Source organism: Lampris incognitus, chromosome 6 (assembly GCF_029633865.1).
Source record: "Lampris incognitus isolate fLamInc1 chromosome 6, fLamInc1.hap2, whole genome shotgun sequence".
Lineage (NCBI taxonomy): Eukaryota > Metazoa > Chordata > Actinopteri > Lampriformes > Lampridae > Lampris > Lampris incognitus.
Genome location: NC_079216.1, coordinates 53,409,628 through 53,435,976, shown reverse-complemented (window position 1 = coordinate 53,435,976; position 26,349 = coordinate 53,409,628). Strand labels below are relative to the sequence as shown.

General features: G+C 48.2%; 1 protein-coding gene across 1 annotated transcript; it reads left to right on the top strand.

Annotated features, from left to right (window-relative positions):
- Positions 1–5,814: 5,814 nt before the first annotated feature.
- LOC130114054 (protein FAM180A) lies at positions 5,815–26,348 on the top strand. Its single transcript, XM_056281785.1, has 3 exons — positions 5,815–6,216; positions 25,405–25,499; positions 25,653–26,348. Exons 1-3 carry the CDS (start codon positions 6,138–6,140, stop codon positions 25,983–25,985), a joined length of 507 nt encoding a protein of 168 aa, XP_056137760.1. The 5' UTR covers positions 5,815–6,137; the 3' UTR covers positions 25,986–26,348.
- The last annotated feature ends 1 nt before the right edge of the window (position 26,349 follows it).

Sequence of the window (26,349 nt, the reverse complement as noted above, 5' to 3'; positions counted from 1 at the left end):
AAATTTGCTGTGGCCCGGACCCGGCCCACACCCGACACTTTCATCCGGCCCACATATCGCGTGGAATGATGGCACTTGGGCGGTCCGCTCCCGTTTGCCAGATGTGGGCCAGAACCAAGCCATAGCAATGCCGCATGTGCCACATATGTGTGCATGTGCCACATATGTGTGCATGTGCCACATATCTCCTCCCGCCTTGATCACTGCAACTCACTCCTCTATGGCATCAGTGCTAGCTCTATCAAGAGACCCCAACTGGTCCAGAACGCATCCGCCCGACTTTTAACTTTCACCAAATCCTGGCACCACATCACCCCAGTCCTAAAAGACCTCCACTGGCTACCCATCTCCCACCGGATCAGTTACAAAATCCTGGCTCTTACTTATAAAGCTCTTCACAAACTGGCTCCCCCATACCTCACCAACCTCCTCTCCCCCTACCAACCCTCTCGGTCCCTCAGATCCACCTCAGCCTCCCTTCTCTCGACCCGCAGGGCCAATCTCCACAGCTTTGGTGACTGAGCCTTCTCCAGGGCAGCTCCCAGGCTCTGGAACTCACTCCCCCCAAATCATTAGAGACTCAGAATCCCCCTCCCACTCTTCCAATCCCTTCTCAAGACACACCTTTTCTCCATTGCCTTCTCGTGCCCCCCCCCCCCGTCCTCTCGTCCACCCCTGGTCTGGGGCAGGCTGGGGACTGAGCGTTTGACCTGACCCCTCCCTCAACTCCCTCCCCAAGCGCATCGGACGCTGCTGTGGGCTGCCCACATTCAGGTCATTGGTTGGGACTCACCTCTTCAGACTTCACCTGTGATTTATGACGTTTGTTTTTCTTCCCCTTTTGTATCTGTCCAAGTGGGAGAGTACTGCTGGCGTCGTGTGTGGCTGCCGCTTCTCCCTCTCATAGCCCCCCTTCCCATCCACCCCAGTATGTCTGTGTTATGTTTATCTGTCGTCTTGTTTCACCTCGTTTATTGTAAAGCGACTTTGAGTATTATAAAAACGCTATATAAGTTTAATTTATTATTATTGTAACCCCTTCTTCACTGGCGGACGGCACATTTAAACAAGAGAACATCCTAATGCTACCAGTTACTAAAGTGTTACAAGAAAATCCAATGGCGCAACAGGATCCTGAGTTCTCAGCGGTGGAATGTTGAGCTGGCCGAACCTCCTGTGCACTAGTAGGCTAGTGCCACTAATGACAATAATAGTGATAAATGATAATAGAAATAATTAACCAAGATATTTATCAGTGTAGTAGCGCGGTGCCTCCACTGAGAAAATACTACACTTACCCAAGGCTAGTGAATGGTGTATCTTCCCAGAATTAAACAAACCTGTGGTTAAGGCAGATCGTGTAACCCTGCTGTGTACTGAAGTACCGTACAAGCTTATTACCAGCACTCTAAAAGTAAATGAGCTGCCAATACACCCGAAATATAATTAATAATAATAGGATTTATTGGATAATACTGAGAGAGAGAGAGAGAGAGAGAGAGAGAGAGAGAGAGAGAGAGAGAGAGAGAGAGAGCGAGAGAGAGAGCGAGAGAGAGAGAGAGAGAGAGAGAGAGAGAGAGAGAGAGAGAGAGAGAGAGAGAGAGAGAGAGAGAGAGAGAGAGGGGAAAAAAGTACCACACGAGTATGGTACTGTTGATCAACTAAACATTAATTAAAATTTCACAGGGTGTGACAACCGTTCACAATAAACAGAAAGACAGTACCAAAAGAATACAAAATACCCAGCGCTTTCTGTTGGGGCCCGTTGGTCCACATTAAACCAGTTCTCTGAGCGCAGGGCAAGGCAGACACCCTACGATGCCCAGGCGACGAGACAAAAGTGCGTGTGTGTGTGTGTCACTATAAGTGATCTGTCCGGGTTACTCACAACCCAACGCTCCCACGACCGGGAGGCGGTGTGCAGTCCAGCTAGCTGTCGGCTCCCCGGCAGGGCCTCCACCCGCAAGATGGCCACAGGTCGCCACGTTCCGAAAACCCCGGCGAAGACAATGGTCCTCCGGTGGGCAACAAAGCAATCAGACCAAAACAAACCCCACCAGCAAGCACATGACCGTGGGCCAATCGCAAGCCTCCGGTCCTCAAATGCGGGCCCAGTACACGGCTGTGTACAAAGTCTCCGCGAAACGGGCACTCAAACGGGGCCGCAGAGAGATAAAAAATGGGACCTCTCTCCTTGGAGTCCTGCTGCGAAATCCCCAAGCTCCTTCCTTCCCGCGAGGAGATCGACCGTTGCGACCCCGCGGTTTCGCGGGCAGAACAACTCCACATCATATCATTGGCCGATAACAAAAATTCAAATACAAATACATCCTATTGGTCCACATGTTTGGAAACCACACCCACACAGGAAATGTTTAAGACACAAGCATGCTGGTAAATGAAGTACCAAAGATTTTTAGATTTTAAAGGTCCTTACATTATTATTATTATTATTATTATTTTTGCCAAAGGTGGCCCATATTTGTTTTGTGATATCTGGGCCATATTCACCATTTATCACACGGGCCACTTCAGCATCACATCCAGATTACATGTTGCTGAGAGCACCGCATCTTTGCCAAAAAAGGCTCACATTTGAGTTGGCATATGTGAGCCATATTTGCTGTTTTAAACATGTGGGCCACTTCAGGCTCACATCCATTTTGTCAGGGCCAGATGGCCATCGGTGCCACATCATTGCCTGAAGTGGCCCACATCCGGATGACATCTGGGATCTACCCTGTAAATACATCACTGCACTACACTTCAGTTTTGAGAATCCCATACATCACAGTGTGCAACTCCCTGCATGCATGCCTGCATGCATGGTGTGCATGTCCACAGCTGAGTAGACCAAGGAGGCTAATAGGAAGCTCTGCACAGCTGGGTGTTGCAGTCAGAGCCATGCAGATATCTCTTCCGGTTCTGCTGGTTAACTATCACAGCTAGTCCACAGGCATGTCCTGTTGTTTTGATTTTCCGTTTCTGTTCTCTCCAGCTTGGACAGGTTTCTTTCCTATATCCCAACAAAAACTCTCTCTATGGGATTAGAGTTTGTTGTCTGAGGCCTTCAGTTTTGACAATTCGAGTGCCATATCAACTCAGGTGTTCCGAATAGGGTGCAAAGTCTTTATGGATCACTTCTTTTGGAATTTTAATCAGTGACTGCAGATATATGTACATCCCATTGTAGAATACTATAAAAGGAAAGGCTGACCCTGAAAAAGACACCCCTCCTAGCTTCTGCTCCTTTCCATTAAATATGCATACCGGTCTGAGACAGGAAAAGAACCGGGCCATGACTTAGTGCAATTTCCTTTCTTTAAATTTGTCTAATCAAATCATAGCTTGTTTGTACTTTTAAATCTTGGATATTGCACAGAGGCCAGGGTCCTCCTGCCAACACACAGCCTGTGCCTGCATTCCTCTGCAGCAGCATGGCTGCCACATCTCCGCCTAAGAGGAAATGCTCTCTGAGTCTAACTGCCACAGCAACACGTCCTGCTTCTTCACGAGTTATAAAGGAAAACACAATAGTCATATTAAACTCCAGCTGAATTAACTGGACCTTTTTTGTGGTAAGTTAATGACACTGTACAGAGAACCAAACGGGAAAAATTAAAATGAATTTTACTTCATTGCACCATGGTTGACTTTACTTTGGCCATCTGGAGATGGTGATTCCTGCCAACCGAAAACAGAGCCCTTCTTTGTGCACTCGCAAGGCCCTGGCTAACTTGCATTGAATAATTAGAAATAATCACTTTGCTAAATTGTGTGTCTATAGTGTGAACTTCTCACTTTTAGCCACCCAAAGAACACAAACCGAGCTGCTTCTCGGGGATTGTCCTGGCACCGGCACGCTGGCCTCAGCCCACTGAGGAGTTGTGAATTGAATTGACTTTAATGACACAACCAGAGCTTCCTGCGAAACTTAAACGGGGGAACTCGGAAAAGCCAAATACATCAACAATCATTATGGTAACTCACATTTTGGAACCCTTACCCTCAATCCAGAGGGCAATAGACCACTGCACTTCCGCGTTCGAACGTTAGAGCGGGGGGAGCTAGAGGGGGATAGAAGCCGGCAAGTTTGAACACGGTTTAAATGGCTAACTATGTCGCTACGTTGGCTGCTGCAGACAAGAACCAATATTTGCGAAAAATTCGCAGTATCGGTGGCCAGTGTCCTTTCAAGGGACAGTAGTCCGGGTGCATGGGGTCCTTTGCATTACACCCTGAAATGATAAAAGGCAAAAATTAAATCACACATCATGACCTAGAGCAGCCATGGGGAAAAGACATAGGAACTAGGCTACATTTTCAACAAATGTTTGCATTTTATTCAATTATTACTTTTTACTGGATTACACATGACTGCATACAATGATGCATGATATACTACTCAATAAGGATGACAATAATAATGTGATAACAATGTTTGCATTTTAACTGGGTAAGGGAGACCGGGGTAGTTACCCCTTGTTTCTAGGAAAGATAAACAAAATGGAGCATGTGACCAAATATTCAGGGGGGAGGGACCATTTTATGATGTTTAATGGATAAAAATACATATGGGTTTGAAGAATGTGATCCCATTCAGACAGGTTTAGCTAACTGTGGAATTCCATATAGCCACCGGGCTCTTGACATTTTGGTGATTATAAAATGTAGAATAGACGTAACCTATTATTAGCAAGTTAAACTAGCTAACATTACCAGTGATGAAGAGCAGACCGCAGACGTAAACATGTTTGCTGTCAGGATCCCAAAGTTGTCCATCCTTGTCTTTCCTTCTGATCGCCTGGAGCCATTTCAATCGTTTTTCTCCCTCCTTCTGCCTTTTAGGCAATACAAAAAAACGAATGTTTGGGTTGGTTTCTTGTTAACATTACAGTCCACCACACAGCAACTTTTGGGCATCGTAGCTACGGCTAGGCTGCGTATCTAATACAGTGCGGCTTGGCGGCTTGGGTTTTCTATCCCCCTCTCCTGGCGTCCTGTTGTCAAGGTACCAGGAAGTGTTCCGGTGGTCTGCGCGTGTTTTTTTGTTTTTGTTTTTTTGCCTTAAAGATTTTTTTTTGGAAAGAATCAGAAAAAGCATAGTCATATTCCATTCCACGTCGCTAGCACAATGGCAACAATGGACAACTTTGAAACTGAGAACAGTGATGATGGTGATGATGATGATGATGGTAGCGACGATAGACTGGCATTGATATATATTGCATTAAATCCTGTTAGCAAAATGATTTAAAGACCAATGGCAATTCTCTAAAAGCTGATGACTACCAGCTGGACGCATTAAAAGCACATGAGACACGGCTCTTGCAGAGGATAGGAGAAATGAGTGAGTGAGTGAGAAAGAGAGAGAGAGAGAGTCAGAGACAGAGACAGAGAGAAAGAGAGAGACAGAGAGACACACAGACAGAGACAGACAAAGAGAGAGAGAGGCCGACAGACAGACAGACAGACAGACAGACAGACCTAGAGATAGATCAAGAGGGACAGAGAAGGGGGGGCATTGATCCAGAAAGAGAGAGAGAGAGAGAGGTAGATCGATCCAGAGGGGGAGAGAGAGAGAGAAACCTAGTGATAGAGCCAGAGGGACAGAGACAGAGAGAGGGAGACATTGATCCAGAGACAGACAGAGAGAGACAGAGAGAGATCCAGAGGTGGGGGGGGGGCAGACAGAGACAGACAGAGAGAGAGCGATCCAGAGGGGGAGAGAGACGGAGAGAGATCCAGAGGGGGGGGGCAGACAGAGACAGACAGAGAGAGAGAGATCCAGAGGGGGGGGGGCGAGAGAACAACATAAAGAGATAGGGAGACAGTGCATATGGGGGGAGGGGTGAGGAGGTAAGAGAGCAGAGAGAGCAGTGGAGAGACTGAATAAAGATGACAGAATAAGGAGAAATGATGGAGGTGTCCGATGCCATGAAGCAGATGAACCCCAGTAGAGGAATGACAGGAATGTCATCAGATGGCTGTTTGTTTCTGAGCGCTGTTTGACAGGGACGCTGCACTACGAGCTGCAGTAGAGAGCTGAGCTGGAGTGCTCCTTGCCTCGTTCCAGTCTCATATTTGCAGCTTGGAGTCTCTCTTTTTATTTTACTTTTTATTTTTTTTGGCCCACTATGTTGCCCTGGAAGGTGATGGTCTTTTGTCTCTTCTACTCTTGCATCCACACGTGTGACACACAGCGTCGCAACAAAGGTAAGGCTGACCTGAACCGCCTGCAAAACATTATAATGGCATAAAGGCAAAAGACAAGGGGGTCTCTCATTGACGCTTTTTCTACTTTCACATGTATCTATTATATATTAGCAAATACATTATTTAGGTGGAGGTCGACAGAATTGAGAGGGCTTCTGCATATCAGAAACCCTCAGGAGGACTTGTGACAACACGTTGTTCTGCAAAGTTATTGATGATATATGATGTGTTGCACACCGCAAAAATCGTATGTCTGCACAAGTCGGACCCTATTAAAACCACATATACTACACTCTGTCGTCTTGTTTCCCGAGAACTGACTATGTACGAACATGTTTAGAAGTAAAATGAGGAAATGCTTCTTGTAAACTGTTTTAAGTAGCTTTGTTTGATTGTTGCATGATCAGACACAACAATGAATCAGATTAGATAGAATATCTGGTAACACTTTATAATAACTACACACTATTAAGCATTAGTTAAGTATTAGTAACTACTGAATTCATCATTTGTAAAGTATTTGTAAAGCAACATATGCACCAATGGTTAGTGTTTTAATAGATGTTTTATAAATGCTTATTAATACTGCAATTCATGATTAATTGATGCACAAAAAATAGTTTGCTAATTATGTACTTACACTTTCTAAAGGATCTTATGATCCTTTAGACTTTTGTGAGTCTGAGGGTGCTGCTGGCCTTTCAATCTCATTTGTAAATGCGTTGTAAGGCATAGATAGTCCTCACTTTAGACGAGGTCATACAAAATACTTAACTAACAACTAGTAACTACCTGAATTAATCATGAATTGCAGTATTAATAAGTATTTATAAACATCCGTTAACACACTCACTCACCATTGGTGCATGTCTTGCTTTACAAATGCTTTACAAATGACGAATTCAGTAGTTAATAATACTTAACTAATGCTTTCATTGTGTGTAGTTATTATAGTGTTACCGAATATCTTGAAATCAATGTGATTTAACCCCCCCCCCCAACATTTTGTATTTTTTTTAGGTAAACAAGGGATTTGATCTTGTTTCAAGGAATCTGAACCAATTGAGACAGCTTACTGCATTGGCAGATTGTTTTGGGGATTTCCTTACTTGAATGTTATTAAATTGTGTCTCAGTTTTTGGACGTGACACGTCAACGTAAACTCACAGTGATGAACACGTGTTCTCTCTGTTCACTGTCTGTGTCAGTATTGGCTAAGCTCCCTGGACTTAACAGTCCTGTTACACGACGATGACCGGACAGAGAATTTTGTTGTTTACATCTCTTGCTGCCCTTTCGAGTTCTGCTGAAGTTGTGACTAAACTGGATTTGCAAACAAAACAAAAAAAAAAGTTATGTGGGAGGATTTCTGTTACTGGGCGGATTGATCTCGCTGTTTTTACTGGAAGCCAGGACGTGTTTACCCCAAAAATTCCACCGTTAACTATCAAGTCTGCACATCTCCAGGACCAACACATCAAGTGAAAACATGTGCAGTGAATTTCCTGCTTGTTCGTCGTAGTTGCCTCAGCCTCAGAATCACGACGCACAGCAGAGCTGGGGACTCGGGAATCACGAACACGTTGACATTTCATGCCATGCACTTGCGTACATGAAATGAAGCGAAATGGCGCTTCCCCCCAGCCCACAGCAGTGCAACACAAAGACAAAAACATCCAAAAACTACAATAACACACATATCCAAACTAACACACATATCCAAACTAACACACATATCCAAACTAAACCAAAAAAATAAAAATAAAATCACTGTCCAAGGGAACGAACGCCAGCCAGGATGAACGTCGGAACCACCGGTCTGCGTGGGCTAGCAGTTAGCTTAGCCCGCCCCGCTTCCGCGTCCTGTCAGAACGCCCTCGGCGTTTCCTCCTCGGGCGCAGCTCCAGGCAGGGGCCGTGGTCCCCCGGGCCCACCGGACGAAGTAGACCAAGCTCTCACAGCCGATCCAGCGCCAGCTCTCCCAGCCGGACGCCCTCGACACACCTCCCCGCACTCCCCACGACGACATGAAGACACCACGGTCAACGCCAGGTGAGGCCGCCGCCAGACCGCCCTCGGTGTTATCGGAACTGCCGGTCTGCATGGGCTAGCGGTTAGCTCAGCCTGCCCCCCCCCCCCCCAGTGATAGCCCCCCCCCAGCCCTCCCAGCCATCAAACGAAGACAAAACTTCGACGCGAACGTGGACAAAGACACTGCATGGACGGTGCTGAGTGAGGCCGCCGCAAATGTGAATTCGCGCCGCCATCTTCCGACAATTACCACACATTGCCCGAAAATTGTCGCCTATGTGTCCACACGCTGAGTTGAATACTATGTCTGGAGTCTACTCTGTTCTACTGCAGAATAGAACAGAACTCAGACATCGTAACACTGCATGGTGTCTTATACGTTTCCCTGATGCAGTCCACTATGAGCGCTGCTCCTGAACAGTTTGGACCAATTAAACTCAACTGGCAAGTCAAGCGCGCTCTCAGCTTGCTGCTGGGCTCAGACAGCAGAGGCACCTGTTTCCAATGGAAAAACAGCAGCTCGGGTCCAAAAGTGATCCGTTAAAGGAACCCAATATTCCCAAAAAGAATGAAAGGTATACTGCAGAGATATTCCAAACAAGACATTTTGACTTGTTTGATGACACATTTAGTTTTTTTTTTTTTGTCAGTTACGATTTTATTGCACAGCCCAGAAAATACTAAACTAGTGTTAAGAGCGTCCGGGTAGCGTGGCGGTTTTATTCCGTTGCCTACCAACACGGGGATCGCTGGATCGAATCCCCGTGTTATAGTCCATGTGCCAGACGATATTTCAGTACACTCAAGGGGGCAAAACTTACTTAAAATTTTTGAAAGGATCCATGTCTGTAGATGATATTTTGGTATGATAACCATTCCTGAGTGGCAGCTGTATCACAGTTATCAGCTCATGAAGTTAACCACCCGCTAAACTAAATTGCATTTTAGACGCTGGTGCATATCCTGGTTTAGCCTCATGGTCAGGACATTTTTCAATGTTCTATAATATTGTCTTTGGTATCATTTTAAAGGGGACCTTCTTAGCTTTCATTTAAGCCCTGTTGTGGATGTTTCTCACAAATATAGAGGTCACTTGAGCTCTTCAACCCGTCAATAACACACATCTTTCTGCAATTTTCGCCTAAACTATATACTTTCTTTTAGCCCTGTGGCATCTAGGAATATCAGGGACACAAAACACAAAAACTGGAATACTCACAGGGCTGTAAAGATTCAGAAAATGTATAATATACCCATACTATTTCATTGTGTGAGGTGATTGTGAGCCTTAAATGAGAACTAGACCAAAGCCAGTTAGGTCACAAACTGGTCTCTATACATTTGTTTAAATACACAATCAAAATACATGATAAAAAGGAATACCATAGTGAGGTAATGAACTATTTTAATATTTTAAACAACATTGACATTTACATATACTTAGTCAATGATACATGTAATCCCATATCATTAGTGGGTATATGTAATGGTAATGGGTAGGGTAATGGGTATATGTGAATATGGTTACATTATTGTTATCAAGCTCTGGGTAACCAAGTCCAGAATCAACATCCTGTGCATCAATAGACTACTACCACAGTAATACCATCAGAATCATCACACTGTCATTCATCAAACTGCTCGTTTCTCTCATCATCTGACTCCCCAAGTTCAAAGTCCAGTTCTGGACCATCCTGCTGTTTTTGGTTACTGCAGGTCTGTAACCTGCACATGTCTGTGCATGGAAGTCCATTTGACAGGCACATGCAGCTTGGCATTTTGCATGAATGCACACACTTGCATGTTAGCATTTCCAAGACCACATCTGGTGCAGGTGGGGAGCGCATCCAGTAAATGGCCAGCTTGCCTTCATCGTCTGTCCATCCATACTCAGTAGGGCTTGGCACCACAGGGTTAGCCTGCAGACAGCACTTCCATATTGCTGCCTGATAGTTGGCTCGTTGAACATGCATAAAGAGACAGTCTCTACATGGTGGCAGCTGGCTGGACTCAAACTCTCCCCTTTTGGTGCAGAAGAGCTGGTAACGCAGTTTGTTCACCTCAGCAGTGCTGCTATTAGCAACATACATCCGACAGGTGAAGTGCTCAATTTTCTGGAACAGCTCATCACTCACATTCCATGTCTGTCCCAGTTGACTAAAAGTCTCTTGGCAGGAAGTGTGCTTTCTCACTATCTTCAGGGCATTCAGCTTCCCTCGACCAGCGAATGCACTGACAGTGTCGCAGCCTGTGAAGGCATGTAAGCCAATTAGGCTGTCACAGATGCTGTCTCCAAGTGAACTTGCCAGTTTGGTGATGTCGACAAACCGTGTGCGGTTCTGAGTCCCAGTCTTCTGGTAGATGGGACAGGTGATGTCCTTCTGGAAGCCAAGACAAAGCACCATGACATCAGTGTCCTCAGCTGTGATGATAACTGACTTTGAGCCCGCATTTGCTGCATGCAATGCATGCAGGAGCAGACGGGTGTCAGCTTCTTCATGTGTGGAGTGCAGTTCTGCTGCTTCCTCACACCCATCATCTGTCAACTTGTAGCAGGTTTCCTCACAGGTCATGTACAACACCTTGCCATGCAGCATAGCTCTGTATCGTGGGAGTTTCCACTCTTCCACCAGAAACTTGATGAGACTGGTCTTGTTGGAGGAACTGCACATAAATTTTCTCCACTGCTGGACGTGGTGTCCCCCTGCAAGATTCTTGTACCGGAGAGTGATGTCTCCACCCCGGTTCAGTCGTTCAGCATCTTTGATCGAAGTCTGGTGATGGACATCAAAAACAACATCAATCCTCCCACTCTGTGCTCCCTCATGGAGGACCTGGGTCAAGGCTGACTCTGCCACCTGTGCAAAGGTTTTGTTGTTGCCATTCATTTTTTGGACCAGGCTCATCCCATCAATGATGGAAGTAGATGGGATTGGGATGTCTTCTGCAGGAGATACATTCTTTTCAAGCTCTCTGGCAAGAGCAGCCTTGTTTGTTTTTCGTAAGGACCCATCAGCATTTGCCAGTGCCCATGGTAGTGGGCCCAATGGGAAGGCAAGGACATCCTTCAGATTCACCTTCCTGCTTTCAGCCACCAGGATCATGTGACTGAAAAGGTTTCTATCTGCCTTCAGAACCACATCCTGTGCTTTCTTTCCATGAGCTTGTTTTGTGCTGACATTGGAGAATGTTTTCAGATTTTGCTTGGTCATCTTGTCGTGGAATTTCACAGGTGGTGGGTCTGCATCTAACCTTGTTTGCTGGAATGCTTGGTAGGCCTCTTCTCCTTTCTCAAGAGCTCTCAAGAGATCTATGGTCACATCAGGTGGAGCCATGTTGCCAGTGGAGAGGCTAACCAAATCAATCTCATCAGGGGACATAGGATTGAGCCAGTTATTCTCCATAAGGTCCATGAGAGACTGGACATCTGCTTCATCTCTCTTGATCCTTGGACTCTGTAGATCTGGAATGAGACCATTTGCACCTGCCTTGACCTGTCAGGTCTCTCAGCTGTCTGAGGTACATGCTTCTATACTCAGCTGTGAGATAATATTTGGTCACAGCTCCTGGCTTCAAGCTGAATCCCTTTGTCCCTCCAGCTGTTTGGGTGTCTTTGTTCACCGTTTCTTCTATAGCTTGGTCAACAGGGATTCGGCCAAAGGGATTGGTGGAGCCCAGTTGGACCGAGAAGCCTCCTTCCATGAATTCTGTGTACACATCTGGGTGTGTGATGGGCAGCTCAGACATCTGGGCGTAGTAGTAGGGGAGGTAGCGTGCATAATTCATCCTGTCATAAGCAAAGCACCATGGGATCATTGCTCGAATGCTAGCCAAGTGTAGCATCCAGTCTCCCTCTCTGGATGCTCGGATGAGCCCCAACAAGATTTCAACCATGTCCAAACAGGACATCCAGAAGTTCGAGAGGCTGCCGTTTCCACCTCTAAGGAACTCACGGTAGACTTCAAATAGATCCATGATGCGTTACAAGAGCTGTTCTCGAGGACCTCCTTCAAAGCATGTTGTGAGACTTCTTTCCCAAGGCTGTCAATGGTCTTCAGTGTCTCATTCAGGTGAACCATGTCATTCCTGTGATTTTCTTCCAACCAGGACAGGAAACCATTCAAGGTCAGTCGCATGAGAGCCTCATACAGGAGCTGGTGTAGTCGCACTGCCCTGTTGTACTTGCGGCCATCCATAACACCAGCAATTGAGCCTTCTGCAATCATGCCAGACTCAATGCAGAGGTCTTTGAGTCCAGCATCTTGGAAACGCTTTCCTATTATTGCCAGCAGTGTGCAGATGGTGTGGAATACCCCAAGCCCAACGATGATATCATGGAACTTGTCATGGTGTTTCCATGTGATCTCGACAGCCTTCGCATACAGGGCTTGGTCAAAGACACAGACAATCTTCCTCAGGCCTAAGCACTGCATGATGCTCAGTGACTGGTTAAGCACCTCGTTGACAGTAGACATTTGTGTCGCTGGAGCATTGATGGTAGGCAGATAGCCTATATTGTCGGGGATGACCGTCATCTCTCCTCGAGTCAGGATGTTGAAGCCTGTCCAGCTGCTGACTGACTGTTCTTCTTGTTGTGACATGCGTGCTAGGACCCAAAGAAGGTTTTTCTCTCTGGCAAGCTTAGTATTGGCTGCAGTATCGGCATCTGACTTTTTGCTTTGTGGTGGCCCTACCCGTTGTCCAGCATTGTAAGTTGGTAACATTGGTGGGGGTCCATCAATGCTTCTCTTCTTTGTTTTGGGAACAGTGGGCATGGGTTGGACAGGAAGTGGGTTGACTGGCTTTGCTTGCACAGCAATCCCATTGACTCTGTGAGATGTTCCCTCACCACTGACAGTTTCTTCAAGACGGTCAATATTGTCCCAGGCTAAAGTTGTGAATATGCCAGGATGGATGTTAGCTGGAAGGGCAATGCCACTCCCTGATGATGAGAGTTTCTGGAGACACAGGGCAGTGTTGATCTCTTCCATCTGTGAATAGGACACACTGTGACCAAGTCGGTTGAGGATGTTTATCAACTCTACATTTCCTGTCAACGATTTGACACTGAATGGCAGAACAATGTGCTTGGAAGGCTTGGTATTTCCACATGTCACTGCATATACTATGTCATGGCCAAATGACTGCAGAAGGCACTGCACTCTCTGGGATGCATGATCAGGATCATTTGAGCCTGTGAGTAGAGAGTACAGGAAGATAATGAGCGACTCTGGAATGGTAGGACATTCTGCTTCTGGTTTGACTTCAGGCGGCCAGGTTTGAGGAACATCTTGACTTTTAATTTCTGCTCTCAATTTGATGGCTGCTTTGGCTATAACATCTTGTGCACTGACACTTTTCAGGGTCTGCAGCTCCCTTTTGAGAGACTGATTTTCTTTGGCAAGTTCCCTCATGGACAAGTTATCGGGATAGAGGAGGAATTTTCCTTTCTCATCAGGGAATATCTGCAAGGCTCCAGCAAACTCACTCTCCAGGTTTCGCCTTATGTGCTTCTTGGTTGATTCCTTGACTTGGGCAATGCCTTGGGAGTTCATTGAAGCTACCAGTCTAGAAGAGAGATCAGTCATTGTCATCACTTGAGGATTGCCAAAAAGCTCCATCCTGATGAAGAGGAACAGCTCATTGTATGCCTTATTCACAGCAGCTTCATACTGGGCTGCAGCATCATCATCTTCATTGCTGGCAACCTCTCCTTTGGAAACCTCTTCTTTGGTGTAAAGTCTATAGCATGACCTGTGGTAGTGCCCTTCAGCTGTTACAAGGTCTCTACTCACAATGGCAAGGATTCTGCTGTCCCTTTTCATTGTGGCTGCACTCCTGATCTTTGCATCAGCTCACAGTTCTCGACACTGCACCAGTACTTCTCTCGTATTCTGTCTCTTGGAATATTTGCTGTTTTTCTGACAAAATATGCACTCTGCATCATAAGTCCTAGATGTACTTGGAGCATGTCGAGCTACTCTCTTAGATTGTTTCTCTTCAGCAGAGACACAACTTTTCTTTTCTTTTCTTTTGCAAGGAGGCCATCAAGAATTTGCTTCATAGTGAAGATACTGCGACACTTTCTGTGGTAGTAGATTGCTGGAATCTGTCCCTCAGGAATGTCTTTTGCCAGTTTCAAAACTGGTGCATGATTTCGTATCTGAGCTGCCCTGAGCAGAGTTCTCCATGAGTCGACACTTTGTAGTGAAACCAGCTTATCTGTATCATCAGAACAGTGGATAATGCACTCCACCCGTGGGCGCTTTGGTATTGGGTAAAAACTTGCTTGTTCACCACTGGCCATATTCAGTCAGTTTTCACCTGCCACATACAAACAAATACATGTAACTTAGGTGTATGAACACTACTAAAACAAAGTTTACTTTGCTTCACCAGCGTCATATTACCATTATTTATCTTACATAGCCACAAATAGATACATTACCTAGTTGCTATGCAACAGCTGTATTTTGTCCACATGAGGCCGCTAAAATCAACACAAGATGAAAGTTCCTCGTAGCCACTTTAATCATATTAACATATACATTAAAAGAACATGCTAACATTATGGGAAATTAGCTTACAATCTTCTCCAGTGAGACAAGATAGATACCAGTTTCCTCTATATGTGTTTAGTAGAAAGCTATCTGGCTGCACGTTAGCCTAGCTTAGCACAACGAATGGAAGTACACAGTACTGGTTATCCTTGGTTGTTGGCCAACTAAGACCTGTCCCTGAGTTTAAGCTAGGCTAATCAGTACCAGGGGTGTTGAAATGCTATATTTGTAAAAATCTGGGCAAATACACAATCGTGAGCGGCACAGAAACAGGTTTCCTGAAAGAAAAATGAAATAGCTGCTCATTTGGAAAGGTTATCATGTATTATTTTACTTCTGTTAGTGTACCAAATAAAATGGCACCAGTGAAGTTGTGTCACCTTGGGTGATATCGATATCTGGTCTGACCCATGGACTAACTGGCTTTGGTCTAGTTAGTTTCTTAGTAATAATGCCCTTCTAATTTAAGGTTCACAATCACCTCACACAATGAAATAGTATGGGTATATTATACATTTTCTGAATCTTTACAGCCCTGTGAGTATTCCAGTTTTTGTGTCCCTGATATTCCTAGATGCCACAGGGCTAAAAGAAAGTATATAGTTTAGGCGAACATTGCAGAAAGACGTGTTAAGCTCGCGCACCAGAACCTGACCCGTGTGGCGAAACCCAAGGCAGACAGACACAGGATGACTTCAAAAGCTACAAAGGGAGGTTTTATTGTGGGAGGGAAATGTATGGTGAAAAAAGGCGTTCTGTTAGTGGGATGTGTGAATAAACTATGTGTAGTGTCCCGTGGTTTGCGTGAATAACTATGTGTGAGTGTTTTTAGCCAATGTGTGGTGCGGTATGTAAATGATCAGGAGGTGTTGAAAAAATGTGCGTGCACCTGGCGAGAAAGTCCAGTCCGTGATCCAAGAGGGGTTGTCCGAGAAAGTCCAGTCCGAAAGGAGGGGTCCAGATAGAGGGACAAGGGGGGGAGATCGCAGGAGAGGTCCGGGGAGAAACGTGAAGGTCGCTGGGGACGAGGGGAGCCGTGGAAATCGCGGAGGGAGAGTCTTGGGAGGAAAACAGACACGAAGATAAGACACTGGGGAATAAACAGAAAGCAAGGAACGCTGGAGGGCTTATCAGAACTTTACCGCAGGGTTCAGTACGTCGAAGCACTGAGAGACGTTCTGGGAGGCTTTTTGTAGAAGGCTGCCTGATTGCCACACGTGTGCCTGATGGATGATGGCAAACACCTGGTGCAGTGCAGCGCTCGTCTCAGAGCGCGAGCGCTCGGATGTTTCCGGCACGTCCGAGCTGGGGGAGTGGCTTGAACGTGCCGGGGAGGCAGCTCGGGGCGGTGTAACCACAACAGGACCCCCCCCCCCTCCTACGGGAGACACCGGGCGACCGTCCGATGGCGTTGGCCCGATAGAACTCCTCCAGGAGTGCGGGGTCGGCCAGGTAGGACCGGGGAACCCAGCTGCGGTCCTCGGGCCCATAGCCAACCCAGTCCACCAGGTATTGGTACCCACGCCCCCGGCGGCGTACGGCGAGCAGCTGGTCGACATCCCAGACCATGTCACCACCGTCGAGGACCCTGGGGGGTGGCTACCGGTTTGAGGCGCGAGACATGGAAGACGGGATGGATCTTGAGTGAGGTAGGGAGATGGAGACGCACCGCCGAAGGGTTGACGATGCGGTCGATGGTGTAGGGACCGACGTAGCGGGGAGCCAGCTTCCGGTTGAGGGTAGGGAGGGGCAGGTCCCGGGCCATACCCTCTGGCCAGGTCGATAAGCTGGGGCCGGCACTCTCCGCCGGTTGGCGCTGCGCCGGGCCCGCTCTGTAGCTCGCAACATAGCGGCCCGGGCGGTCTTCCAAACGCGCCGACATCGGTGGAGATGGGCCCTCGTGGACGGGACCGCCACCTCCAACTCCTGATGGGGGGACAAACCGGTAGCCGAACTCTCCATGGAGTTGAGCGAGTACTCCACCCAGGGCAGGTACTTCCTCCAGGAGGCGGGGTTGCTGGTGGTAACGCAAAGCCGCCTCCAGGGCTTGATTGGCCCGCTCTGCCTGCCCATTGGTCTGGGGGTGATACCGGGAGGAGAGGCTGACCGTGGCCCCAATCCCCTTACAGAAGGCCTGCCATACCTTCGAAGTGAACTGGGGACCACGGTCAGAGAATGTCCAGGGGAATCCCATGAGGTCGGACGACGTGGGAGACGAGAAGGTCCGCCGTCTCGGCTGCAGAGGGGAGTTTGGTGAGGGCAACAAAATGGACGGCCTTGGAAAACCGGTCGACAATGGTGTCATTGCCTTGGGACACGGGGAGGCCAGTTACGAAGGCCAAGGCAATGTGGGACCAAGGTCGGCCGGGGACAGGAAGGGGGCGCAGGAGACCTGCTGGAGGGCGATGGAGAGCCTTGCTGCGGGCGCAGGTGGTGCAGGCTGCCACGAACTCTCTGGTGTCTGCCTCCATGGTGGGCCACCAGAAACCCCTGCGGATGAAGGCCGCCGTTCGGTAGACACCGGGGTGGCAGGCAAGATGGCTGGAGTGGCCCCACTCCAGCACCTGGGGCCGGACAGAGGGAGGCACAAATAGCCGGTTCCGGGGTCCATTGCCTGGGTCGGGATGGGCGCGCTGGGCCCTTCTCACCACTGATTCGATGGCCCAGGTGACGGCACCCACCACCCGGGCCGGGGGAAGGATGGTGTCTGGGGCGTCAGGGGACCCCTCGGGAAACAGACGGGAGAGGGCGTCTGCCCTGACGTTCTTGGTGCCCGGGCGGTAGGTGAGGGTGAAGTCGAACCGGCTGAAGAAGAGAGCCCAGCGCGCCTGCCTGGGGTTGAGCCTCTTAGCCGTCCGTACGTAGGTCAGGTTTTTGTGATCGGACCATACGATGAACGGCTGCCCTGCTCCCTCCAGCCAGTGTCTCCACTCCTCTAGGGCGGCGTGGACGGCCAGCAACTCCCTGTTGCCGATGTCATAATTCTTCTCCGCAGGACTGAAACGCCGGGAGAAGAAGGCGCACGGGTGGATCTTCTGGTCCTCCTCCGACCGCTGGGAGAGGACGGCTCCGATGCGTCCACCACCACGATGAACTGTCTGCATGGGTCCGGGTGGGCGAGCACCGGAGCCGTTGTGAACAGCCTCTTCAGGGCCAAGAAGGCGGCTTCCGCCTCCGAGGTCCAGAAGGGGCGGAGGTTGGAGGTGAGTGCAGTGAGGGGGGCGGCCACACGGCTGAACCCCCTGATGAAGCGCCGGTAGAAGTTTGCAAACCCCAGGAAGCGCTGGAGTTGCGTCCTGTTGGTGGGCCGTGCCCACTCCTCCACCGCTCGGGTCTTCCTGGGGTCAGTGCGGACGAGCCCCTTCTCCACGATGTGGCCAAGGAACTCCACGGAGGCGGAGTGGAACACGCACTTCTCGGCTTTCACGAAGAGCCTGTTCTCCAGCAGCCGTTGGAGGACCAGGCGGACATGCTGGTGGTGTTCCTCCTCAGTCCTGGAGAACACGAGTATGTCATCCAGGTACACCACCGCGAACGTGTTCAGCATGTCCCGGAGCACGTCGTTGACCAATGCCTGGAAGACGGCCGGGGCGTTGGTGAGGCCGAAGGGCATAACGAGGTACTCGAAATGCCCTAGGTGGGTGTTGAAGGCCGTCTTCCATTCATCCCCTTCCCGGATGCGCACCAGGTGGTACGCGCTGCGCAGGTCCAGCTTCGTGAACACCGTGGCGTGAGTGAGTGGCTCGAACGTGGAACTCATAAGGGGGAGTGGGTATTTATTTTTCACCGTGATATTATTTATTAACATTCGATAATCTATGCAAGGCCTCAGGCTGCCCTCCTTTGCCACAAAAAAGCCCGCCGCCACCGGGGAAGACGAGGGCCTTATGATTCCTGAGGCCAGGGACTCTGATATAATTGCGCATAGCCTCCTTCTCTGGGACGGAGAGGTTATACAACCGACCGGTGGGAAGGGCGGCCCCGGGAAAGAGATCTATGGCGCAATCATAGGGACGGTGAGGGGGGAGGGAAAGTGCACTCTCTTTACTAAATACAGGGGCTAAATCGTGATAAATGGAAGGAACACCAGTGAGATCCGTGGGAGGAGGCACGGGTCTGAGGCCGCTGGACGGGGAGTGGGCGGAGCGAAGGCAGTTGGCATGACACGCAACGCTCCAACCCAAAATCCGCCCAGTAGACCAAGAGATGTAGGGATCGTGCCGTTTCAACCACGGTCTTCCTAACACCAGGGGCGCGCAAAACCAAGAAACGGATAGCTTCCACGTAATTACCCGAAAGAGTGAGGGTGAGGAAAGCAGTGCTGTGTGTGATTTTACCAAGTGAACGTCCATCTAGGGCTTGGGCTGTGAGGGGTGTGTCTAGGGGGGACGAGTGGAATGCCGGCCTGCCGGGCCAGCGAGGTGTCCATCAAACACTCGTCCGCCCCCGAATCCAGGAGTGCACCAACAGACAGTGAGCGGTTACCCCAGGTGAGAGTGACCGGAAAAAGGTGGTTGTGCTCCTTCTTGGGCTGGGGCTGAGGAAGGGTCGTCAGACTCACTAGGACACCCCTCACTAGTGAGCCGGTTCTTTTTGGGCGAGTCGGGCAGGCCTTGATATAGTGGCCCGACCTCCCGCAGTAGAGGCAGAGGTGGCCATGCATCCTCTGCTCCTTAACTTCCAGCGGGAGCCGTGACCGACCCAACTGCATGGGCTCCTCCTCCGGCCTGGATCCAGAAGCCACCCAGGGTTGCGAGGGTGGAGAGAGCCCACGGGACGCTGACCCAGGGAAGGCACCGGTAGGACGGACGGGGGTTGGTCTATGGGAGGGGCCAGCGCGCGGGGCGCGTTCCTGGCGCCGCTCCCGCAGCCGTTCGTCCATCTGGAGGGCGAGGGTGACGAGCTCGTTGAAGGAGGCAGGGCGGTCCCGAACGATAAGATCTTTGATGGGCTCGCTCAGCCCCCTCCTGTACGCGCTCTTGAGCGCAGTGTCATCCCACCCACTGTCTGCCGCGAGTATCCTTACCTCCAGGGAATAATCTGCCACCGACCTGGCTCCCTGTTGGATGGAATGGAGGCGGCCGGCAGCGTCCTGCCTGTCAGCTGGGTGGTCGAACACCAGATTGAACTCGCGGCGGAAGGCACCATAGTCCGAGGCGAGCTGCTCGGTATGGCCTACCGCCGCTATGGCCCAGCTGAGGGCTTTGCCGGTGAGGAGGGACATGACAAGGGCTACCTTGGTCTCTCCTGTCCTATACCTAGCTGGCTGGTGTTTGAACAGGAGCTCACACTGACCAAGGAAACCCCTGCACAGCTCGAACTCCCCACCGAAGGCCTTGGGGCAGGGGAGGTTAGGCTCGCACCGGGGGTCCAGTGGGGGTTGACTCGGAGGGGGAACGTCGGGACCAGGAACGGGGAAACCGGAGGCCGAGCTGGGGGCAGAGACCGAGGCCAGGGCGGTCGCTCATCCTGGAGACCGCTGTGGAGAGTGCAGCGATCTGCGCGGTGAGGGCATCTAACGTGCTCGTCGCGGCCTGGGAGCCGGACTGAAGATCGCTGATCTCTCCGGTGACACGGGTGAAGGCAGTAGTAAGCTCTGAGCAGAGAGAGGCAAGTTGGTAACTGACTTCTTACTACTGCCTCTAGGGGAACGGGGCTCTGGGGCGTCACAGGGACCGTCCGCTCCTTGGGTTTGCCTGGGTCCATAATGGCTTCGACGTTGTTAAGCTCGCGCACCAGAACCTGACCCGTGTGGCGAAACCCAAGGCAGACAGACACAGGATGACTTCAAAAGCTACAAAGGGAGGTTTTATTGTGGGAGGGAAATGTATGGTGAAAAAAGGCGTTCTGTTAGTGGGATGTGTGAATAAACTATGTGTGGTGTCCCGTGGTTTGCGTGAATAACTATGTGTGAGTGTTTTTAGCCAATGTGTGGTGCGGTATGTAAATGACCAGGAGGTGTTGAAAAAGTGTGCGTGCACCTGGCGAGAAAGTCCAGTCCGTGATCCAAGAGGGGTTGTCCGAGAAAGTCCAGGTCCGAGATCCGGGAAGTCGAGTCCGGAGGGGTCCAGATAGAGGGACAAGGGGGGAGATCGCAGGAGAGGTCCGGGGAGAAACGTGAAGGTCGCTGGGGACGAGGGAGACGCGGGGAGCCGTGGAAATCGCGGAGGGAGAGTCTTGGGAGGAAACAGAGACACGAAGATAAGACACTGGGGAATAAACAGAAAGCACGGAACGCTGGAGGGCTTGTCAGAACTTTACCGCAGGGTTCAGTACGTCGAAGCACTGAGAGACGTTCTGGGAGGCTTTTTGTAGAAGGCTGCCTGATTGCCACAGGTGTGCCTGATGGATGATGGCAAACACCTGGTGCAGTGCAGCGCTCGTCTCAGAGCGCGAGCCGAGCGCTCGGATGTTTCCGGCACGTCCGAGCTGGGGGAGTGGCTTGAACGTGCCGGGGAGGCAGCTCGGGGCGGTGTAACCACAACAAGATGTGTGTTATTGAAGGGTTGAAGAGCTCAAGTGACCTCTATATTTGTGAGAAATATCCACAACAGGGCGTGAATGAAAGCTAAGAAGGTCCCCTTTAAAATGATACCAAAGACAATATTATAGAACATTGAAAAATGTCCTGACCATGAGGCTAAACCAGGATATGCACCAGCGTCTAAAATGCAATTTACTTTAGGGGGTGGTTAACTTCATGAGCTGATAACTGTGATACAGCTGCCACTCAGGAATGGTTATCATACCAAAATATCATCTACAGACATGGATCCTTTCAAAAATTATAAGTAAGTTTTGCCACCTTGAGTGTACCGAAATAGGAAATTTTGGGCTCTGGCCCATGGACTATTACCTCCGCCTTGGTCGGGCCGCGTCTGCGAGTGGGAAGCCGGATGTGGGTATGTGTCCTGGTAGATGAGGTCATACAAAATACTTAACTAACGACTAGTAACTACCCGAATTAATCATGAATAGCAGTATTTATAAACACATATTAGCACTAACCATTGGTGCATGTCTTGCTTTACAAATGCTTTACAAATGTTGAATTCAGTAGTTACTCATGCTTAACTAATGCTTACTTTGTTTAGTTAGAAAGTGTTACCGTCCTTACTTTAGTGTGACGCCATTGTCAACGAACAAGCCTGCGGACGCCCAACCGCTTCCGAGGACCTGCAGCGCCTCACACAACCGCCGCATTTACACAGGGAGATGTGAGTCATTTGGGGTGCAAAGCAACAATTAGGGAAATGTCTATGCCGGTGTAAAGTTGCACAAACAAGTCAACCACTGATATTTCTATTCAAATCACAGAACTTCGCGAATCCTGGAGCTTTGAGAGAGATCAGTAAAAAAGATAAAATAAAAGAATAAATACCATTCACATAACTGGGTTTAATGTTTGATTGTTCAACTTAGATTAATGGGTACCATTATCTAAATGTCATGACAAACTCGTGTGAATGATCTGGTCACGAAAAAGGTCCATTAAAGCATCATCATCATCACATTGTACATCTGGGACATGCCAAGACAGACAGCTGAAAGGCCTCTGGTCTGTAAACTCTTCTTTCTGATTGCTGTGAGCACTGCCTGGTGTAGAGGATTGTTAGCCCTCTCTATCTCTAGCCCAGCTCCCTGTCTCTCTTCTTTTGTCCCTGATTCTTTCTTTTTGTTCCTCTCATCCTTTATCCCAGCGTTTCTTTACTCCGGTCTTAAGGACCCCAACTAAACGAAATTTCTTACAACAGCAAAGATAATTGAATAACTTATTGTGTCAGCCAGACATTTAGAAATCATACTCAATGACAGATTTTCTTGACAGCTTTTATCATCGAACATCACCGTCACCATTTTACGTACCGTATTTCCCAGACTGTAAGTTGCTGTTTTTGTTTTTAACTCGTCTGGCTGGTCCTGCGACTCATTATTCCAAAGCAATTTATACAATGTCATTTTGTCAAACGAATACGCTGTATTTCAACTACGACCACTAGATGGCACTGTTTAATATTTTTAATTAATTTATTTTTCTTATTTTTGTCCCTCTTTTTCTCCCCAATTGTATCCGGCCAATTGCCCCACTCTTCCGAGTCGTTCTGGTCGCTGCTCCACCCCCTCTGCCGATCCGGAGAGGGCTGCAGGCTATTTCATGCCTCCTCCGATACACGTGGAGTCGCCAGCCGCTTCTTTTCACCTGACAGTGAGGAGTTTCGCCAGGGGGATGTAGCGCGTGGGAGGATCACGCTATTCTCTCCAGCACCCCCCCCGAACAGGCGCCCCGACCGACCAGAGGAGGCGCTAGTGCAGCGACCAGGACACATACCCACATCTGGCTTCCCACCCGCAGACACGGCCACTTGTGTCTGTAGGGACTGTCGACCAAGCCGGAGGTAACACGGGGATTCGAACCGGCGAGGCACTGTTTAATCTTGTGACTCAAGTGAAAATACTGTACCACCATATAAATGCGACTTGTACACCGAAATGACTTATCTACTACTACTACAACTTTCGGCTGCTCCCGTTAGGAGTCGCCACAGCGAATCATCCGTTTCCATTTCTTCTTGTCTTCTGCATCTTCCTGTCACACCAGCCACTTATAATATTGTAGCGAATTCGGGGGACAACGCAATCACAGGAACTGCCGCGGCCGGGAAGCGAACCCGTATCGCAGGAAGCATCGCTAACTGCTCGACTAAAGGGTCAGACCCGCGAGCCAGCGGCCAGCGTGTCTTCTTATCCATGCACGTTACAATATATATATATATATATATATATATATATATATATATATATATATATATATATATATATATATATATATATATATATATATATAAAACGGGTTTTTTCTCGCAACAATGTTTTTTTTTGTTGCTGAGTGCGACTATTACAACTCCGGTGCGACTTGTAGTCCGGTAAATATGGTAACATGTTTTTGCAAATGTACTGTGACTTACAAGAGAATATTATTCATCTTATCTTGCAAGGGCAAGATGGGGGCCTCCATTAGTCTCAAAAGTAAAGTTAAGTGTAGTAAAGTATAAAGTCTATACTATGCTGTCTGCTCAGTTAGTTCATCAGTATCTGTACATTTTCAACAATATCTGTACACTTTTTGCCAGCCTGTTACTGTCTCTGTCTCTGATTTAGTCCGCCGTCTGGAGTGGATATATATCTGTCTGCATGTCTGTCTGTCCATAACTATGTATATGGGTTTGTCGGCCCTCTGGTTTTCCGCTCCATCTGGCCACCTTTCAAACTACACTATGCTTTCAACGTAGGCACATCCCTCACACCACATGAAACATGTGTATTTTAAATTCCAGATCTGACACAGATCAATAAAACCAGCCATCAAAGAACCCTGGCATTGTTTTGTGAGAGGAGACGACCTTGCTATTGTAGCAAAGTAAGACAAAACATGAATCTGCAGATTTCTGGCAGTGCTTCCACTTCTATCTACCCACCCTTTCCTGTGTGCTCTGGTTATCATCGCATCATCTCCTCGAACTCTTGAAATGCTTTGCAAATGGATATAGTTTTTCTGTGGGCCACAAGGAACAGTTCCCATGCAATGAGTAACACATGAACGATGTGACTGCAGGACTGTCAAAGTGTGTCACATTAGTCAGTGAGGTTACAGATCCAAATTCTGCATGAAGCCAGTTGCAGTGCACGTCAGGTGAGAAGGTCTGATGTCTTCTATGACATGACCAAATACAGTCGATCACATTTGTTGTGGTCACAAGTTGCCGTATAAATCACCAAGTTACGCTGAGCTTATTTGATCAATCATGACAAGGCTGAACCACTCTCTGCCTTGCTCTTGTACAGTGTTGTGAACGTACTCAGCCTGTAGTCCATGTGCAGCTCCACCTTGACTTCTGCTTTGCCTTTGAAGTCTTGTTCGAGCGCAGAACATATGCCAGGACACTATACTAGTAAAAACCCAGTGCTGTTATTTATTGGACCTGTCCAAGCATTGTAAGGTTTAACATATGGTTTTCACCTGTCTCTGGGTAAAAAAAAAAAAAAAGAAAAAGAAAAAAGAAAGAAACACCCTTCACAGTGTGTAATTTAGATCCAACATACCTTTTTTGGTTCACAGCCATAAATCACAAACTAGGGGAAAAAAACGGGTATTAATTAGGGGTGTAAGAAAATATCGATACATTTGAGTATCGCGATAGTGTCTTCTCTGATACTGTATCGATTCTCAAAACGACTATATCGATTTTTAACTGTTTACATGTAAAGGTTTTTGACAAACATTTTGTGTTGTGCATAACCCCACGACCACTTTATAACAGTGTTGTAATCGATCTTCAGCCATCTGACTCTTCCACTCCAACCCAACAACGTAAACTGAGACAGACAGGAAGTAGCATAAGCACAAAGAACACAGACCTATGAAATCGCAATATATCGTGATATATTAAATCGTAACCCCTGTATCGTGATGCGTATCGTATTGCCAGATTCTCGCCAATACACAGCCCTAGTTTTAATCTGGTTGACCAATTGCCTTTGCCCCTCTGCCTGTTTTTCACTTCCTCTCTTTGCATCTCCATTTCCCTTTACCCATCAGCTCTGTTTCCATCTGTGAGAGTAAAGAGAGGGATGCTGACGATGCTGAACCCCACCTTCCTGAAAGCCATTGATGATGTAAATCTACTTTTTGAGGTGGGATAAAAGCACACAACAAAAGGAACTTTTCGAAAATACATTTATCGATGGTTACTTATTGGGCCTTGAAAAATTAACCTGAAAGAAAACTTGGTTTTTTTTCTCTTCTGCTTTTTTTTTTTTTATAAAAAATGACTCCCCACCATGTAGATCCTGCTGTCGGGTCTACAGTTTGGAGACAGCAGCAGACAGTTCTCAGTGAATGACGCTGAACTGGCCTCTTTCAGGAAGACCAGAAAACTGGAGGTCATCTGCGAGGAAATAGTGCCAAGAAAACTGACAGACATACGCAAGCTGACCGCCCATCTTTCCAATCACTTTGGTCATCTACATCAGGAAGATTTTGAGCGTACGCTGTTGACCCTGGTGTACACTACCCAGCAGCTGGTCAATTCCACCACTAACCACCAAAGAGATATTTGGGCCGAGTCCTTCGTCAGCTTGTTCAAAGCCATCAAGCAGGATTTGACTGGAACTGAATGACTGGATACCGTTGCTGTTACATGATCGCTCCATGCTGAGGTTTTACACCACGCAGAATAAATATTCTTTACGGAAAACATACTGATTCTGAAGCAGGACTGTGAGCAAATGTTGCTGCATACAAAAACTGAAAAAAACGACAAGCTTGCTGTAATCTTATTCTAATAAGCAGCTGTCTGATCAAAACCCACTGATTAACCAGCCCTACGCAAGATGTAATTAACAAAGTAATGATTTTAGCACCATGCCGTTTGAGTACAATGTCCTTAGAGGAGGACAGAAGGTCCAGAGAGCTCCCTCTGATGGCACTTTTTTTTACCCAGCATAACGGACCGATAGAAATCCCAAAAGAGTGGCACACCAA

Coding starts and splice junctions, on each gene's coding strand:
- LOC130114054 (XM_056281785.1), top strand. CDS start 6,138: ATGTTGCCCTGGAAGGTGATGGTCTTTTGTCTCTTCTACTCTTGCATC. Junction 6,217..25,404: donor CACACAGCGTCGCAACAAAG/GTAAGGCTGACC, acceptor TTTACCCATCAG/CTCTGTTTCCATCTGTGAGA. Junction 25,500..25,652: donor ATGTAAATCTACTTTTTGAG/GTGGGATAAAAG, acceptor CCCACCATGTAG/ATCCTGCTGTCGGGTCTACA.